Raw genomic sequence first — 18,886 nt, 5'->3', positions numbered from 1 at the left:
AAGCCTCATCCATGTTTATATAAAGATAAAACTCAATGATAAAATTTTTTAAATCTACGTCAAATTCATCTATTTAAACTTATTGAAAACTTTTAACACTAGAAGGAAAAATAATTTGTCATTGAAATTTCGTCTATGTTTTAACCCTTCATGGTCACACTTCTAAAAAGCCATACGATGATTACTCTGGGTTAAAATGACCCGAACTATCTTTAAAGTGTTACCAAATCGACAGTATTAGTTGCAATGATTTAAAAAAAATACAGTACATAATTTCATCCTTTAAGAAAATGGAACAGCGGCGTTTTTGTGAAAAATTTAATTTTAACACTAAAAAAAATCATAAACATGTATTAGAATTTAGCGTTGAAGTTACATATACATTGTCTTTCACGCTAAATTCTAATACACATTTACGATTTTTTTTAGTGTTAAAATTAAATTTTTCACAAAATGCTCGGGTCATTTTAACCCAGTGTGACCATGAAGGATTAATAAAGATGACACAATGAAATTTTTTAAATTGATGAATTATGACAAATTTATTTGAACTTGTAAAAAAATTTTATATAAAAAAAAATTATCGTTGATTTGTCCATGTCTTCAAAAACATAAAACTCAACAATGAAATTTTTGAAATCAACGATAAATTTATCTATTTGATTTGTCAAAAATTTTTGATATTAAAAAGAAGTTATCGTTAAAACTTCATCCATGTTGTAATAGATGAAATTTTCGGAATCTACTAGATTCGCCCATTAGGAATTTATTGAAAATGTTTGAAATGCGAAAATATATGAAAGAAAAATAAAATATTATCATCGAAACTTCATCCATATTCTATAATAGCATTCGAACATTCCCTTATATAAATTTGGAATCCTGAAATTGTCTCAACGTAAAAAATTGATACCAATTAAAATTACAATAAATTAGGGATTTCCTACTGTTAATTAGCAATATCAGTCGATATATATAATACACAAAAAATCATCACGAGCTAAAAATACGATTTCATAAAAAAAAGATTCTCAAAAAACTTTACGTAATAATCACGCATAAAGGAGTAGCACTGAATGAGTTATAGTTCTCGAAAGATCGGTATGAGATCGCGTGTCGTATCCTTACGTAATCTACACGTTAATCCATTCTTATTTTATCTTTGACCATTCTTGGCAGTGACGATTCGTGAGCTTCGTGTTAATTTGTTTCCTATCGCGGACGGTACGTGGAAACTGGCGCGTATTATTTGTGTTCCACATTTTTCGAGAGTTGCAAATAAAAAGATCGAGAGGTTAATGGGTCATTAAAAAATGTTTATTATAAAATTGTTGTGGCGCCATTAGACATGTTAGGCGATCGCTAATTTAGTGATATACAATAGTCGTCCCCGGGTAAGCACCTTCTATCGTCGGATTTAATCGATTCGGAATTTTTCTTGCTTGTTATGGCTATTTTTTTGTAAATATGCGAACATGCGTAGAGTAATATTGAATAACTATTTGTGTTTGAAAACTTTTCTATGCGCATGCCTACAGGATGGTCCCATATTATGGTTCTAAAAAAAAATAGCCTTTATACATTGTATATGTACAGATATTTGTACACTTAAAAATTACAGTTATGTACAAGCGCATTGTATAAAAAAGGTACATCATCGTATAAAACACAAGTATTTACAAAATCTCAGACTGTAAAAAAAGTTACAGGACGCAATTATTTACAATGGTCTGGCAATAAAAAAAGAAGGTGTGTACTTGGCCGCGTGTATATATTTAAATAGGAGATCATATAAATGTCCCAGGGATTCAATCCGCCTCGAGAAGGGATTCGGCACCCGGAGGAGCGGTGCCTCCGGGTCGTAACGCCACGAGATGCGCTTTTTTCCGGGGCGACGTCGCGTCCTGTCGTTGGACAGGTTGACAAATAAAATCGTTGCCCGTTAACATTTTCTGGCGCTTCGAGCACGAGACGAACTCGTACACCAATGGCTGCTCTTGCCTAGAAAAGTTGTTTAGTCGCGTGTCGAGTAACTCGGTGGCATTCATGAGATCAAGATCCTCGTAGAGCTGCTCCACAACGATATCGTCGTCGACGATATCGATCTGCTTGGTTTCATCATACGTAACATTCTCGTCGTCGTTGATGGCTTCGTCTACCACGGAACCACCGGTCTCAGAATCCGCGTAGCTCTCTGCGTCATCGTATGCCTCGTCGTGCCTGTCTCCCTCGTACTTCATCTCACCCCGCTCGAGGAGCTCCAGCTGTTCCGGATTCACCATGGCTCGCTTGATCGCGGACGGGTCCTTTCTCGACCATTTCCGCACCTCCTCGTCCATCTTGGCCACTTTCGACGGATGGATGGCCCAGAGGCAACCCTTTCGCTGACTACCATTGCCGGGTGGCTTCTCGATCTTCTCGAAACATTTATTCAGCGACAGATTGTGCCTCACGGTAAACGGGAAAATGGGAAATGAAATTTGCGCGAATCGGAATTTTCATTAGCAAAAAAAAGAAATATATTAGATGTCAGAAAATTACTTGGTAATTGACACTTAAATTTATTGATAATTAAATTTATATAAAATTGATGGGTCGATCGAATTTAATTTGATCAGGATTCTAATAATATTCAGATCAAATTCTAGCGAATTTCATTTTCTCGAGAAATATTGCTTTTTTTCGTTATTTTGCAAAACGAGACAATCTGTAAATTAACCGTATTTTAACATCATTGTTTGAGATGGAAAAAATTCAAACGAAATACGATTGCAAGGGACGACAGTTATTTTACGAGCATGACCGATTTTACAAGCATGGAGTTGCAACAACAAGAAATGAAGGCAGGTGGTAAACGAAGAGAGCGAAGCCTGCCGTCGATTTCTAGGGGGGACTGTACCCCGGCGTGCCCCTGGTTGTTCCAGAGGCCCCGTACAAAATGGCAGCTTCTCGCTTAGCTCCCTTTCCGATTCGAGAATAAAGAGGGAAAAGACAATACTTTTGCCCCTCGTATACCTAAGCGTAGAGTAGGGGACCTCGCCAGTCCCTTTATCCTTCCGGCCAAATGGCCGAAAATAAGCAAACGGACGACACGTTATTCATCACGTAAAAAGTTCCTTGCTGTTCATCCCAAAAACATTATTTCTTACGACTCACGCTCATTGCGAACTATAACGAATAATATATTAACAAACAAATTCAGAATAAATATTTCAGCTTCAATTTTCAAAAGTTCGAGAAAAAAACATTCGAAAAAAATATTTATTAAAGAAGGTATTCAAAAAATTCGATCGAAATTATTTTATTCAAAATTAAATGAGTTCCTTTCTGATATTTTTTAAGAAAATCACAATTAGATATTATAAAACAATAAAAATAGTAATTTGCAGTTACAAAAATCTTCAAAGTAATAAGCAAAATATTAACTTGGAGCGCACATTTGAAAAATGGTTAAATCGAAACGGAATTTTTGTCTCTATCATTCCTAAAAATTATTTAAATATTAATTTAACATTCAATTATCTAGCAATTTAGAAATGTTGATTAAATATCTAATGTGTTTTTCTGTATTAATAAATTTAAGAGCACTTACCACATGAAATTGTAGATTTCTGAGACTGGCAGCGATCCTGTTCGGCTATTCTTCAGTGCCATCGCGATGAGACACGAGTACGAGTACCCGGGTTTCGGATAAGAGTTGTCACGGTTCCCCGACGTTAACTCCTTTTCACGCTTTGCCGCCTGTATCATGACCGTCGTCGTCGCACCTGTACTGACGTCGTGCAAATTATTATTGTAGGACATGTGTTTGCGAATCTGTTGCAACGCCTGGACGCTTGGATTAGTTTGCAGCATCTTGATATCCTTGGCTGTGCTTGATATGGTGGTTATTTTAGGATGGTGCAACCTCGTCAGTTGTATCGTCGGCGAGGAGGTAGCTATGTTAGCACTGGTTAACGTCCTGGCGCTGACGACGTTGCCCGACGACGACGATATCGGCACCTCCACACTCAAGGGTGTGAGCGACTTTTGAGTCATGTCCTGCTCCTCATCATCCGTCTCCTCGTCTTCCTCTACCTCTTCCTCTTCTGTTTCTTCTTCCTCCGTTTCGTACTCTGTCTCATTATGCTCGTTATCCTCAACTTCGATCTCTTCTTCCTCCTCGCTTTCATTCTCTTCATCGTTTTCGGTTCGCTCGACCTCACTTTCGTTCTCCGTCTCATCTCCCTCGTTTTCAACAGCGTTCTCCTCCACGCTCGCTGTCTCCAGCATCGCTGCGTCGCTATTTGTCGCGGGGCTGCGGATAGGCATGTTACACGGCAGTATCAAATTCGGATCTAACGTCAAAGCCAGTTCGCTGTCGCTGTCCAGATTCAATTCTTCCAGGTTGCTATAGAACACAGACAAAATGTTAGGGTAAGAGCACATGATAGATAAAGGGTATTTTCCATCCATTTAATGACAAACATCAGTCTATCTTTCTTGACATTTAATGAATAACAAAGATAAAACGATATTTGTTACTAAATAGAAGACCAAAAGTGTTGATCGATTACTACGTCGTTTATGGAAAGTTGGCAATGTATGTAATCGCGCACATGTACGACACAATTATTATTGCTTTCCATAAGTGATACAATAATTAGCTGACATTTTGTTTATCATGCGCTTTTAAAATTTTCTATAAAATTAATTAAAATTGAGCTTTTCTTAATTCAACTTTTCAAGTGAATTTTCGAGTCTTATTAATAAATATTAAAATATTTTGAAATCCTGTATTAATATATTCTTTTCTTTTTTTTAAGTTTAAGCAACGTTTACTGGCACTAATAACGTCTCTTTTTCATCGTCATTATAAATAGAAAATTCGGAGGATCCGTTTTACCTGTTCGAACTGCGGCTTTTGTCATTGAAGGTGAGCGGATCATCGTCGGGTTCCGTCAAGACGTCGTCGAAATCGAAGCCAAGGCCTGGACCAAACCAGCCGATTTGGCTCGTATTATCGCAACGCCGAATGCCCATATGTAACATCTCTGGACGACCCTGGAAGGCGTCGGAGATGCTGTCACTAAACAGGCAGTCCCATGGATCCCCAGACAATCCCTGCTCCATCCCGACGGTACTGTACGCATTTACGGTATCCAATTCCATTCACTCGACTGCAAGAAGACGAATGATAGTATCTTTAGAAGACTGTCCTTAGAAACTTGCCAAATAATGTATAACTAAATTGCAATCGCGAATTCTTCTCCCGGAATAGTTTCATTTTCGTAAAAGCGACATAACGAAGCTCCACATAAAGTTTTTCTATCGTGAAAGCGAAATTGTCCTTTTATAGCTCCATAAAATCTAACTATATTATATATATATATATATAAAATATAGATATAATTTTATATATATAATATATATAATATAGGTATATATATATTATAGAGAGAGAGAGAGAGTTATAAAACGATATTGTCTCTCACAGAATTTTTATATATGTTGTATTTTATTATATCCATTTATGTTTCATTATATTTTGTTGCATCATCTCTCCGACTGTATTATGTGTTTGCAGGCATCATCTACGCAATTTTATGCTACAGCGACTGCATATCTGAAAATTTTCCATCATTTTCTTCCAGCCATTGTGGAACTCTTATATGTACATCTCAATGATCGTGCGTGTTTTTTTTTAACGACAACGTATTTCGGATCAACATGCATCTCATGGATCGATCATTTTTTTCACAGAATGCTTCTCCGTTAAAGGCATCTAAGATCGATGTCTACGGCACCACGAATCGCTCTGTTGAGGAATAATAGCTCACGCGAGCACGTGAGAGTTCCCGAGAGAGTTCGTCGAATGAAAGCAGGTCTGTTCCTCGAAATACCGCGCTTATCCGCCGATCGAGGTGATTCAAGGATCAACCTTCGTATCTCTCAATTCATAAATCATTCTCAATCCATAAATCAGGCCTCTTTGTTGTGTTTTAATAAAAAAAAAAATATGAGAACGTATTATGAATTGTCAATTTATAAGAAGCTCGGTGTGTATATATATTCGTCTCTGATTGTACAAGAATCTTCGCAATTACGTCTGACTGTACGTTTAAAAAATTCCCACGTTATCTCACGTCTTTATCAACGTCGTGAGTTGCAAATATAGCGAATACCTAGAATCGGCGGCTTGTATCTCACTACGCTAGGCAAAGACGATAGATTCCCTACGTACGCGAGAACCTCGCGTATGCCTCGCGTACAATTACAATTACACGCGCAGGCTGCTGCATGAGTGTGTATAAGTATACATGAGTAGAGGAGAGAGAAAGAGCGTACGAGGATCTTGAACCCACAACCGGCTTGTGGGTGTGACTAACTCATAGTACTACAGTTGGCTTACTATATGCAGGCTTCGTAGTAGAGCCACCTTCCTCTACACTCGTCTCCATAGTTCTTTTTTTTCCCTTCCATCCTCCATGTGTCTTTCCATGATTATCTCTCATTAAAAACTAATAACGGACAATCGACGAGCTCTGACAGCGGAAACGCCGCTGAAATAAGCGAGTATAAAAAGGATTTCAGTTCGAAGAGAAATCAACGTGACAAATCTTATTAAAATTTACGCACAAAGTCGTTCGCTCAGAGAAACACTTTGTGCGTAAATTGTAATAAGATTTGTCACGTGAAGTCCTCCAAGTCACACGCCTACGTATTTATCTCATTTCGAGCGCGATACAGCGCATCTGGAACGAACAGATTCTTTATCTCATCACGTACGAGTAGAGAAGAGTATCCAGTCGGCATCGATTCGAATATTCCACCGCGTAGATTGTGCGTAGTCGCAACATCCGGATCTCACGATGGACCAACCGTAGATACACACAACCGCGCCGTCTCCGTTCGGCCCGCGCTTTTCGCCGAGTATCGATCTGATACGTCCAACCCTCCTGTCCCCTTTCCATTCCCCGGTATCTTCACCCTATCCCCCTGACAACCACCCTTGTCGTATCCTTCCCCCCCTCCCCAGACCGCCGGCCAGTATTTGCGAGCTGCAAGAGTGCGCACCCCGCACACACCATGCACCAATGCCGCGCCCAGGTTCGTCAGGGTGGCACCCTAAACACTCCCCTATCCCCGTTACCCCGTTTGAAAATTTACCCCTCTCTCTTTCCTGTCTTGCTCCCGATCTCCCTCCATTCCTTCATCCCTTAATTTCCCCAGCGCAGGCTGCTCGTTACCCCTTAATACCGCTCGCTAGGGGCGAATTAATGCTTCTATCTTTGTAAATAGGAAAGCAGATATTGGATTTTGTGTTACCCGTCATTTTTAGCAAATTTGTATACGACTCCTGCTTCTACGAAAGAATCTTCTAATAGTCGCTCTCATTATCGAACGATAATTCATAGACAGGAAACGTCAGATACATACAAATAGTTTGAATTATAAAAAAAAACCTGAGAAATCACAACTGAAAATTTTATGCAACGAAGGATATGTTTGCGATTTAATAAATAATTTCATCTTTTTTTTAGCATGTGACGGAAGTCTTTTTATTCTGTGTTCTGCTAAAAGCGTTGATTTGAAAACAGTTTTGATACGCGCACGATGAAGCTTTTAACTTCACAGCTAAATCTCACAGCTAATTCGAAGGCGACACGCTACTGAAATCATTTATTTCCATCGGTCACGACACCGTTCTCGATGGATTAATGTATGATATATGTATCACTTAAATGGGACAGAGCGACTGGCATGCACAATGACGTGTCTGTGCGCACGTCGCATCGACGTACAACGCGTGGCATCGTACGCACGTGGCCGCGCAGAATTGGCGCGAAAAAGTCTTGTTGTTGAGGTCGCGATCATGTCACGTCGCGTCGAGGCGACGAACGCACATAGTTTTCACGGAGAGTCTCACGTACGGTGACTCACGGCACCGGTAGTGTTCAAAAAACGTTCTTTAGACAAGCATTATTTTTCGAGACGTGCCATTCGCATGTTTTTGACCAAAAACGTGAACGCTGTAAAAACTTACTCCGCATGCCCGCCCTCTTCCTTGCTCTCTTTTCTTTCATTCTCACACGGAAAAAATGGTTTTACTGAAACGTCTAAAAATTTAACTAGATACCGATTTGAAAATATTATAATTCTATTTGACCTTTAAAATAATTATGTTAAGTAAAAATCGATTAAGAAATGTTCAACACAAGTAAGCGGAGAAGACTATATTTGGTCAAAGTGAATCTTGACGCCTAGTATCTTTGTGTGAATTCATGGTGTCCAGCAAAATCTGGCTAGCCAGGACATTCCAGGAAAAAATCCTGGTTTTTTCAAGATTTATGCATCGATTAATTTTCATTATTTGATTAGTTTCATCGATCCGTGCAATGTTATACGCTTTGCATTCAAGTTAGGATTCTATACGGATGAATTAAAACGCTAACAAATTGGGAACAATATTATTTATTGCCTTATAAATAATATCAAACGAACGTTCGGTCAATACAAATGATTTTTTTACTATGTTCTATTTTAGACATTGAATTCAAGTTTTCTATTGGTAACTTATTGCACCTTTAAGGAAGAATTTATGCCCAAACACAAATTTTCCTTTTATTTCTTTTTTTCACGCTCTGACTTTTTTTTAGAAAGAAAGAATAATAAATTTCAGGCCAGCCTTCAAATTTCAAGGGTTTTCGAGGAATTTTCCAAAATACATAAAATTCCAGTATAATTCCAAGATTCAAGGATATTCAAGGACCGTTGGACATCATGGAATTTTACAACTTCCAATTCAAGCAAACTGCGCGATTATTTAATACATAGTAAACTGAAGTTGAATATTATATAAAGTATAAATCACAAATTGTTAAACAATTAAAAATATTTATGTAGAATGCTCACAAGCTGGCTGCTCAAAACTTTTTGAAGCATTAGACTATTCTCTGAAATTTTTAGACCCAGTTTTTCATTTTCTGGTTAACTATGGTTAGACTTAACTTGATGCTTTATCTAAAAGGATTTATGATGATGTCATGGGTGAAGCTCATTGAGTGAATCAGGTTAAGCTTAGAGTAAATTATCACTCTGAAGAATGAAATCTCACTTTTAGGGTCGTATTCATAGTCATGACAACCTGAGATCCGATTTAAGCAAGGTTTGAATCAGTCTTTCATTTGAAAAACGCTTCTCAAACTACGATTTAATTTAGTTCAAACTTTAATTTTCAAGACTAGTTCAATTTTCACTCCTTAGAGCGATATTCCGCTCCAAAAAATTTAGAGAGTAATATTCTATTTTTATGACAATTTTTCAAGTGATATTGATTAGCTAAAAGGTACAAGGTAGAGACTTTAGACTCGAGAATTTCTCTATTTTGTAGCTAATAATTAATATATTTAAAAAGTTTGTCGTAGAACAAATGAAATATTAGCCTTACTCATCACGCTTGAAATTCCTACGTAATCATTTTGACGGTCCAACAAAAATGTTCAGATCTGTATCTAACTAAATTTTTAGATACTTCAGCAAAATCGTTATTCCCGTGCAATTTGCTCATCACATATAGTTATCAGGAGTGATAAACAACATTAGGACGTTTCATTAAAGCCGTGGCTGTGTCCAAATATTGACTGACGCCGCTTATCGTGTCCACGAGATACTTTTTCGACTGTTCGCGTTCATAAGCTTGAGTTGTATGATTTAGAAAGGAGCGGCGAACTATCCCTTTCTAGATCGGTGCAACGTCGACTTCCAATAACATACTTACCGCAGCTAAACGAGATTATCGCAGCGCGCCTCGAACTGTACACGCGATTACTTCGATTTCATTTTCCTATGCACTAAGCATATCCGTGGGATGTAAGCCGGCAGACATTAGCGGTCTCTCTCGGCCTCTTAAACGTAAACGAGAGTATTGAGATTAAGGGGAGATTTATGCATTAATGATACTTTCCCAACTCGATTACGAAAGACCGTGTAATCGCGCACCTGAAACGGACGTCTCTCTCTTCGGTTTAACGTCGATCTCCACGGTGTGTTTACTAATCCCGTCTTCTACTAATTCGATAGGTACTAAGGCTTGGAAAACTTTTTGCTTTCACTGGCCAGGCGGATGAGCCAATCGCCGGGGTTCCCCTCGAGATCTTGCAAAATTTCGCACGTTACCATGAAACCAAATATATACACGCCTTCTACAATGGAACACGTTTCTCAATGTACCCTCAACGTACAGAAATTACAATATATTTCTAGCGCGTAAAATGAGCAAAATGACAGAATAAGATCAGTCGATTGTATCATGAATAATTTCTATCGATAAAATTGTGAAATTTCAAGAGTGTGCAATGGATTTCATGCAAATCGTTGCATGAAATCCATTCTGAGATTACCATTCTTTCCCACGAGTATAGATTGCATAATATTTTCACACAAATAAAAACTGCTGCTAATTGTACCGCAAATCGCAGGCACGTATTCGGTGCAAAAACCGAGGGAACAGAGTTATAATGATACCACAGGATGTCATTATGACTTCATTTATCATTTATGAGTGACAAATTAAATTATAATAACGTTATGATATCTGCGTTCAGCAGAAAAAACGGCTTTGCAACTGTTGTAAAATTCTTTGATATGATTGGTCTTGCCTTTAATTATTCACTGGATCTAAATATAAACCAATCATATTAAAGTATCTTACGACAGTTTAATGATTGATTTTATTTTGTTTAAGATACTTTAATATGATTGGTTTTAATGTGATTGATTTATATTTAGAATATTCCAGTGAATAATTAAAAACAAGTCCGATCATATCAAAGAATTTTACAACAGTTGCAAAACTGTTTTTTCTGTTGAACGCAACCATTATAATTATTATAAATAACAAATGTAATTACGATGACGTCTATGATATCAATGGCTGAATTCAGCAGAGAGAGAGCAGTTTTGTTGTAAAATCCTTTAAAAACACAATTGGCTTTGATTTCTCACTGGATCTAAATGTATAAGCTAATCATAAAATCCGAATCATCAATCAGCAATTAAATCGTTTTAAGTAACAAATAAAATCATAACGATCCTTATATCATCGCGACTTCTGTGTTATACCTTGAAACACGGCTGCGAATAGAGAATCGGGCTGATCGCGTTAGATTTTCCGAGGCTCGCGCCGCGAAAGTGGCCGGCGAGTGTTTCCATTCCGCGTTCTCGCTCGCGTCATCGCTAAAATAAAAGATTCGCAATACAACAGCGAAAGCACGAAAGCACAATGGCGCGTTAACCCCGAGCGGCCCGCCGCCCGCGCCGTGCCGTTACGCGAGCGAGGCTACGGCTAACGACGCGAGAATTGCCGATTGTTTCGCAAATACGTTTCGCGAATGAAAGAGAGCCGAGGGGCCCTACCTCCGTCGGCCGCGGATGCCCCCGAATCGAAATGCGCTTCTTCCGCTGCGCTTTATCAACGATCGCCTTCTCTCTCGCCGCGCGCGATGACTTTCTATTCCATAAATCATTTATAACGCGCACCGCGAATAGATATTTGTGTAGCAAAACCAATAATTACATCGGCATTTAGATGTAGCCATTTATTTACAGACTGCTTACTTAAAAGGAGGACGAAACCAGTCGGGATTAAAATTAGAATCTCATCTAATTTTCCGATTCGTCACATGTAACTTTCAGGAATCTTCGAAGTACGCTAAAATTATGAAAAAGGAGAATTTGCTTCTTGGAGTGCGACACTTTTCTGGAAACAATTCTCGATGAATTGTAATTATAACGCTGCAAACAACTGCGATTCGTCAGGATTAATCTTTTGGTGACGCAGAAGCAAATGGAAAGCTATGCGACGCAGTAAAATCACTAAAATTATATACTCCGCGACGAAGATGCCGTTCTTTTTCCGATTATACAGACTGGGAATGCGTGACTGATCGGCACATAATTATCGTAAAAATGTTTAAAATTACCGCGTTATTTTAAACACTACTGGTTCACTATATTGCTAGGCTGTTTAATTATATAACAATAGGTTTGTTTTTATTGCTATACTGGAGCGTGCATTAGAACTTTCCTCCTCGCTTCTAACAAGTATCGCACATATACCTATTTTACTTTAAATACAAAGAGTTTACTAGTTTTATCCGTCGGTCTGCAATCTGGGTCTGCAATCTTTTCAAGCACAAGAAAAATCTCACCCTCGAATCCTCATTTCTGTTCAAATGTCAGTTCGTACGAAAGGTTTTAACATGTTAAAAATCTATTTAATAATACAATAGAGATAAAAAGTATATAACCATGAATTTTTTTTTAAATAAACAAGCTTGCAATCCTTTTGTCGAAGTTTTTTTTTACTAGAACAATAAAAAACATGGGCTGAACAAAAAGACTGCAAAAGGTTCTTCTCATTCCCTTGGGATGGATTTTCGACCTGCAAAAGAAGGTCACAGCACCATACAAAAGGTTTCAGGTCGGTTATTAAAAAAAAAAGAGACCTAATCGTTGTGAAAATTTACTGACAAAATCTTCGGTAAGTTTCTTAGCAAGCGTATTAAAAACCTTATAACGGCTCATACTGCAAATCCCTTGTTGCACCGATATCGGAGGAAGTCGGAGGAAGCGTATTACTCCCATGTGCCCGCAGATAATAATTTCCTCTTCACCGGCTATCTTTTTTAACGCGAGCGCATCTCGCGAACGGTAAATGAAGAAAAAAAAATTCATCCAGAGAAGAGAAAGAGAGAGAGAGAAGATAGATAGTTTTTACGTTCTAAAGCTGAGCCCTCTAAAAAAAAATAAATTAAAGCAAAAATGACACGGAGAAAATTTACAAAAATTAAACAAAATTAGTTACAAAAAAAACAATGAATTTATCAAAAATAAAATAAAATAAGACAGAATGAAAGAGAAGGGAAAAAGATGTTCCGTTATATTTGTTCGTGTTCTCAACTCTTTTTTTCGCCTCCGTTTCTTTATTTCTTCCGAAGAGACTCGCAGAAATAATTATTCGAGAACACGAATGGGACATGGCGAGAAAAGGTAGAGGGAAGAATGAGAATTTCGGCCATACCTGCAGGACCGTGGCCGCTTCCTGTGGTGGGCATATGGCGACAAGAGAAGAGGCCAGAAGGGATTCGGGGGTAACGGGGGTTTCCCGGAAGGTTCTCACGGTCAATAGCTTTCCCGGTGGCATGCGGCTGGAAAGTGCTCAGAGGGGCTGCCTTTCCCTCCACAGCCCTTCGTCCTTTTCCGTCCTTGCCCGCAGGCTATATTCGTATTTTGTTGCTTCCCTTGTTCTCTGGCATTTCGGGAATAGAAATAATTTTTCATTTGTCAAACTTTTCCCAAACGAACAATGTAAATGGAAAATTTGTGAGACTTTGACTCCATGGGTATCCTTGGAAAAAATATTCGGAATAAATAGAAACAAAAGACGAATGTAAGAGGAAAAGGAGCCAAATTTAAATTCGGCGACGTTATTTCAGCAACCAATTAACGTTCGCGATCCTCGCGAAATTACTATTCGTGGCTATCAATGGAAATCGATACTGCCGTTGGCGGTTTCGGCGACAAGGATTGACCAACGCCGTCGCCAGCTTCGGATAATAATTACGCGGGAAACGTCACGATATACTGCGTACATAGCAAAGGGCTACAAAGAGAGCCGTGAAGTGAACGGAAATCGGAAAACTCACGCGTGTTGAATCGACGAATCCGCAGTTTCCGGTTTTGTGAAAAAAAAATTTCTTCCACGAAATCTTTAGATTTGTTTCTTAATTTTCCTATTGCTGCACTGGACTGCACTAGAATTTTCCATCTCGCTTCACAACAAATAACATCAGCTCGTCTGCTGGAAAACGTGAGAAGTTTTACTGCAGCAATAAAAAACAAACCTGAAAGTCTCACGGAAGAAAATTTTTTCGCAAAATCGGAAACCGCAGAGAATTTTGTCAGATATCGAACACATAAAAAACAAACCTTTTATCTTCAAAATCTCTCCCCCTCTCAGCCAATCGATTTGACATCGAGCAGTGGAAAAAGAGAAATAAAATGCATACGACAAAAAATATTTGCAGCTGTTGTAAGATTCTTTAAGTCCCGAAACACGATAGGTATAAGAAGCTTTAACTAATAAATTATAATAGATTATTCTCATATTCGATCGTGATTAATCAATTTTTTAAAACTATTACACTGATTGTGTTTCGGGATTAATATAATTACAGTCATATTATTAATATATATATTAATATATAATGATTATATTTTCATAGAAAAAAATAAAAGACAAACCTGAAAATTTTAGGATCTTCAATCCAAGATATTTCTAATTTGTTACCGTCAGAGGTCTGTTTAATTCTCGAAATTCCGCGCAGTATAACTTCCAAGTAAAGCACAAAATTAAAATCAATTATCAGATTGGTCGAATTCTAATCTCCAATTCACAATTCTCAAGAAAACGAGCTACATTGGCAAAAACTAATGTTACTAATTAAAAGATCACATTTGAAATGTTCTATAGATAATCATTTGGGATTCTTATGGATTCCGTACTCGATTTGAGCCGGAATATTTGCTTATTTATAAGCCATTTTAACTCAGATACCAAAACATCTCGCAAAACAATATTTCAAATAAAAATTGTAAGATTTGAAAAGGGCCATCAAGCAAGCTACTTAGATTCTGAGTCCATTTTGAGCCCAATAAAATTAAGGTTAATTTTCTTTCGATGCAAACACTTGTCTTAATGCAGATTCATATTTTATGAAAAAAAAGTAGCTCATCTGATGGCTCCTTTCAAATCCTACAACTTTTACTTGAAACATTTTTTTCAAAAATACATTGCTTTCGAGATATTTTGGAAATTTGGAGCATTCGATGATTTCCTTGATGACAGGAAGTTTTGGAAATTTCGAGAAACTTTCGACAAAACGGACGGAAGGATGTCGCTCGTAATTTTAAGGAAGGCGATCGTTGATTCCCTTTCCCACCCGCGCATGCATCACTCTTCCTTTCCCCTTCGAATATTTGCATATTACCTCTCTCTCTCTCTCTCTCTCGGTTACGCGCACTTCTCATTGTCTGTAACTTACTGGACCTACGCGTGTATCCGTTTACCCATCTCCATTGGCCGCTCAAGGGAACTCTGTGTCACGAAGTGCATAACGCTTTCTTTCTCCCTTCTCTCCGCAGCCCCTCTCTTTTAACCACACACCTTTAATGCATTCTCACGCACATGCGGACGCACACATTCATGCATCACATACATACATATCCCACGCCGTTTTTGTTGCGTATACATTCCCCGTACATCCGTCAAATTGGTTTGTTCGCGTTGCTTGATATCCCCCAAAATTCTGGCGTTTTCAACGAGATAAAACGTATATTCAAGCGCTGAAAAAAAAGGAGAAGATTCTAATTGCAAAAAGTGCAAGCGAACAGAACTAATCGCGTGTATTCTGTTTTTGTGACATACTGTTGTTCTTCGGGCATTCTCGCGGCTAATAACCGGGCCTACAATCGGAGTAATATCGGAGTAATGTATTGTAGTAAGCTGTAAGAAATTGACAATAGTCGATTTATTCGTCTCACATTCAATTGTGATTGGTCGTTTGGTTTTTTACGCCTTACAACTTACTACACCATTACTCCCATAAGGCCTGTTCTTTTCAGTTGAACTTCTTGTACCGTTCATCTCTTTTCTTTTTGTTCTTCAAAGTGGAGAGAAAAGAAGAAACATAAACGTGCAAGAAGTTCAGCTAAAGGAATACATTTATTGTAGACGGCCCTTAGTACTTTTTCCTACTCTTCTCTCCCCCCCCCCTCCTCTCTCTCTCTATATATATATATCTATCTCTTTCTTTCTGGATGTGTTCGTTTTTGCACTTTTATGTAACTTCTAATCATTATTTCATCCTTGGTGTTCATCAAATATTAAAAAACCAAGGAAAATGATACAAGCGCTGAGCGCCAAAGCAAACGCAGCCCCTCTCTCTTTTTCTCTATTTTCCTTTATATCTAACTTTACTTTTCTGTTAATTTCATACCTTTTTTCCTTTTATCGTACTTATAATATATCACTCCGATAACAGTTTTACATAGAAATATGCTTGGCTTTCGGTTCCAGAGAATGCAATCGTGGAGCGCATAATAGCGATTCTCTCTCTCTCTCTCTCTCTCTCTCATATCAAGCACTCGCTCTTCCCGCCGAAACTCACGGCGCCGTACTCCCGCATCCGTGAATCGCTCATTCACGCCGCGAGCGATTTTGACACAAGAAGGACGAGGCGGCCGATTTGTTTATGCTTCTACCCGGCGTATCGTCCATCGCGACGACGGCCGAATCATCGTAGCGACGACGCGAGAGGCGCGATTACGATCGCGGCGGCCGCGAAAATTCAGCGCCGTCGCGAAAATAACCGCGGATCGACCGAACGGAGTATCGGCGACGAACGCGGGGCGAGAGGAGCGGAGGCGATTATTTTTCCTCCGATCTCGCGCGCGAGAAGAACGTTCACCCAAAACCGAGTCGCGCACAGATCGAGAGAGAGAGAGAAAGAGAGAGAGGCGACGCAAACGGGTGGGCGAGAAGAAGAGAAAAAAACAACATCGTCGATCTCGCTCGTCGTGTCCGGCTCATTCCGATATATCTCATTCTTCTGACAGAACGGACAGAGAGGAGGACAGCGAGGAAGAGAGAAAGAGAGAGAGAGAGCGCGCGCGCGCGAGCGAGCGCCGGCGAGCGATCGAGAGCCTGCGAGAGACGGGACGGGATGGAACGGGACGAGACAAGGCGAGACACACGGGCAACAACAGCTTTTTCACGGAGCAATATTTACGCGGCGCGCGATATAATGGCGCCAGACCTACCGTATATCGATACTCCGCGTCCGACGTTTTCCGAATCGCACTGTCTTGTCCGCGTCCGGCAGCACTTTCACACATATATTTACGGCGGCGAGTCGCAGTCGAAAATTTTCGGCGCAGCGACCATGTATAAACCGTACACCGACACGGGTCCCCCTTGACGGAACTGAGGCAACGTTGGTTGACACGAGCTGGCCCGTGAACAAAGACCAAAAGATTTCAAATCCCGCCGCGCCGATTGGCCGGCCACGGTCACGTGGCTCAGGCGCTCGGCCCCTTATTGGTCGACTGCCACGGGGGTGCGAGGACGTTTTGAACGATGCGCCGCAATGCACATGGCTGACAAAGACGAGACTTCCCGCGGGGGAGTCGAGCGGATCCAGGGTCGCGCGATCGCGCCACCGATTACCGTTCCGTCACCGACGGATTAAGAATCATCGACGGATCCTCGTTGACGGGGACACTCACGATGACGCGCGGTGGCCGAACGTGGCTCAACGCGCACTCAACGGTCTCTCTCCCTAACCTTCCCCACTCGAAAAATGGCCGAACCCAAAACAACACCGCGCGCGCGGAAAGACACTGGGCTCCGATGGCGGCACGATGTTCCCGCGACGTATCTCCCGGCCGTCCGTGCGACACCACGCGATTTTTCGACCGTTCACCGCGCGACGCGCGCCAACGTCGTGCTCGTCCGCGAGTTCCGTCTCGCGAGCGCGGCGAATAATCGCCGTGCCGTGAACGAGATTGAAAACGACGGGCGAGTCCATTGCGGCCACTACGGAGGGGAGTCGGGCAGCTGCCCGGTTAAGAATGAAACACTACGCGGCGCCGATAATGGCGGGAAGGTATACACACGCGCGCACGCGGCACATGGATGTTTATCGACTCGGCCGAATGCACACCGCGCACTTTTCCTCGCCGCTCTTCGTCGCTCTCTCCTCTTCGCTCTGAATTTCGCGCGAAAAATATCACCATTCTCTCTCTCTCTCTCTCTCTCTCACCGTTATTTTCTTGGATAATTTCCTAGGGCTTTTACCTTCAAAATCAATAGACGGTCTCTTATGCGAATTACTTCTCTGTACATTTCTTTCCGTATTTTATTCGTAACATTTATCACGTTAATACATTCCTCTGCCTTACTTCTTTAAAATATATGTATTACAAAAACATTTTGATTATTTCGTTTCCCTCGATGCCTCGATCTTGATAATTCTCGATCACCAAAATACACGCTTCTGGACGTTGTCACACACAATCTTACAAAAATATTTTTTTTTTTTCGATATAAAACACTTGTATATATACTTTATGTAAGTACTGTATTTAATACAAGTACTTCACGGGGAAATAATAATATTTAAAAGTTTCTCTAATTTGAGCAGATTGCTTTGGCCCCATTTATAGCACCATTGTTTTCTTGTATTCTTCAGACATAAAAATCTTGTATGTTCGATTTTTGTTCACAATATTTATTAAATTCAATATCCTTTTCTCGATGTCATTGTGATTAATGTACATCCACGTTACATTCCATTCCATTTATCTTCTGTGTTTGGAATTTCCTTGAAGCCTCATTTTTTAATTGAACTGTCACTCATCGTTTCTTCAAGGATATTCACTTCTTCCTTCTTTTCTCGTATTACATTATTTCTCGTTTGAATTTGCATATCTTTCAAATCCATCCAACAATAATAAAAATTTTAAATAGCATAACAATATATATAAATGTAATATAGAAATATATATTGACTTAGGATATCATTGCACGTTAATTGCGATCTCTTAAACTCAAGGTATTCTGATTAATACGCTTTTCACTGGTAGAAAGGTCGAATTCAGCTGTCAGTAGCTCTAAACATTCGACTATGGCACTTTTAAAATCTGATGCATAATGTATGGTATATTCGTTTAAACATTTGCAACAGACGGTATTATTTTAGTATATATCTCTATTCCCTTCAGGAAAATATCTTTGTTTAGATATTCATTGTGATCGTGAAGACGTATCTTCGTATTGTTCATC

At 39.5% G+C, this 18,886-nt stretch overlaps 2 protein-coding genes across 2 annotated transcripts in view; both read right to left on the bottom strand.

Annotated features, from left to right (window-relative positions):
- Positions 1 to 1,051: 1,051 nt before the first annotated feature.
- On the bottom strand, positions 1,052 to 16,929 carry jumu (Forkhead box protein N4 jumeau). The gene is made up of 4 exons (XM_018449355.1): positions 16,864 to 16,929; positions 4,886 to 5,159; positions 3,593 to 4,390; positions 1,052 to 2,448 (listed from the first exon to the last, which is right to left on the bottom strand). Exons 2-4 carry the CDS (start codon positions 5,149 to 5,151, stop codon positions 1,809 to 1,811), a joined length of 1,704 nt encoding a protein of 567 aa, XP_018304857.1. The 5' UTR covers positions 5,152 to 5,159; positions 16,864 to 16,929; the 3' UTR covers positions 1,052 to 1,808.
- A 993-nt stretch (positions 16,930 to 17,922) lies between these two features.
- The window catches only part of LOC108723550 (aminoacylase-1), a 6,563-nt gene continuing 5,599 nt past the window's right edge, over positions 17,923 to 18,886 (bottom strand). Inside the window, exon 5 of the mRNA XM_018449383.1 lies at positions 17,923 to 18,886. This exon is cut by the window's right edge and continues 1 nt beyond it. Within this exon, the coding sequence (XP_018304885.1) occupies positions 18,772 to 18,886 (115 nt within the window). The 3' untranslated portion in view covers positions 17,923 to 18,771.

The sequence above is a fragment of the Mycetomoellerius zeteki genome, unplaced genomic scaffold (genome assembly GCF_001594055.1).
Source record: "Mycetomoellerius zeteki isolate Tzet28-1 unplaced genomic scaffold, Tzet1.0 scaffold244, whole genome shotgun sequence".
NCBI lineage: Eukaryota > Metazoa > Arthropoda > Insecta > Hymenoptera > Formicidae > Mycetomoellerius > Mycetomoellerius zeteki.
The sequence above is the reverse complement of the archived record's forward strand: the minus strand, read 5'-3'. Positions and strand labels throughout refer to the sequence as shown.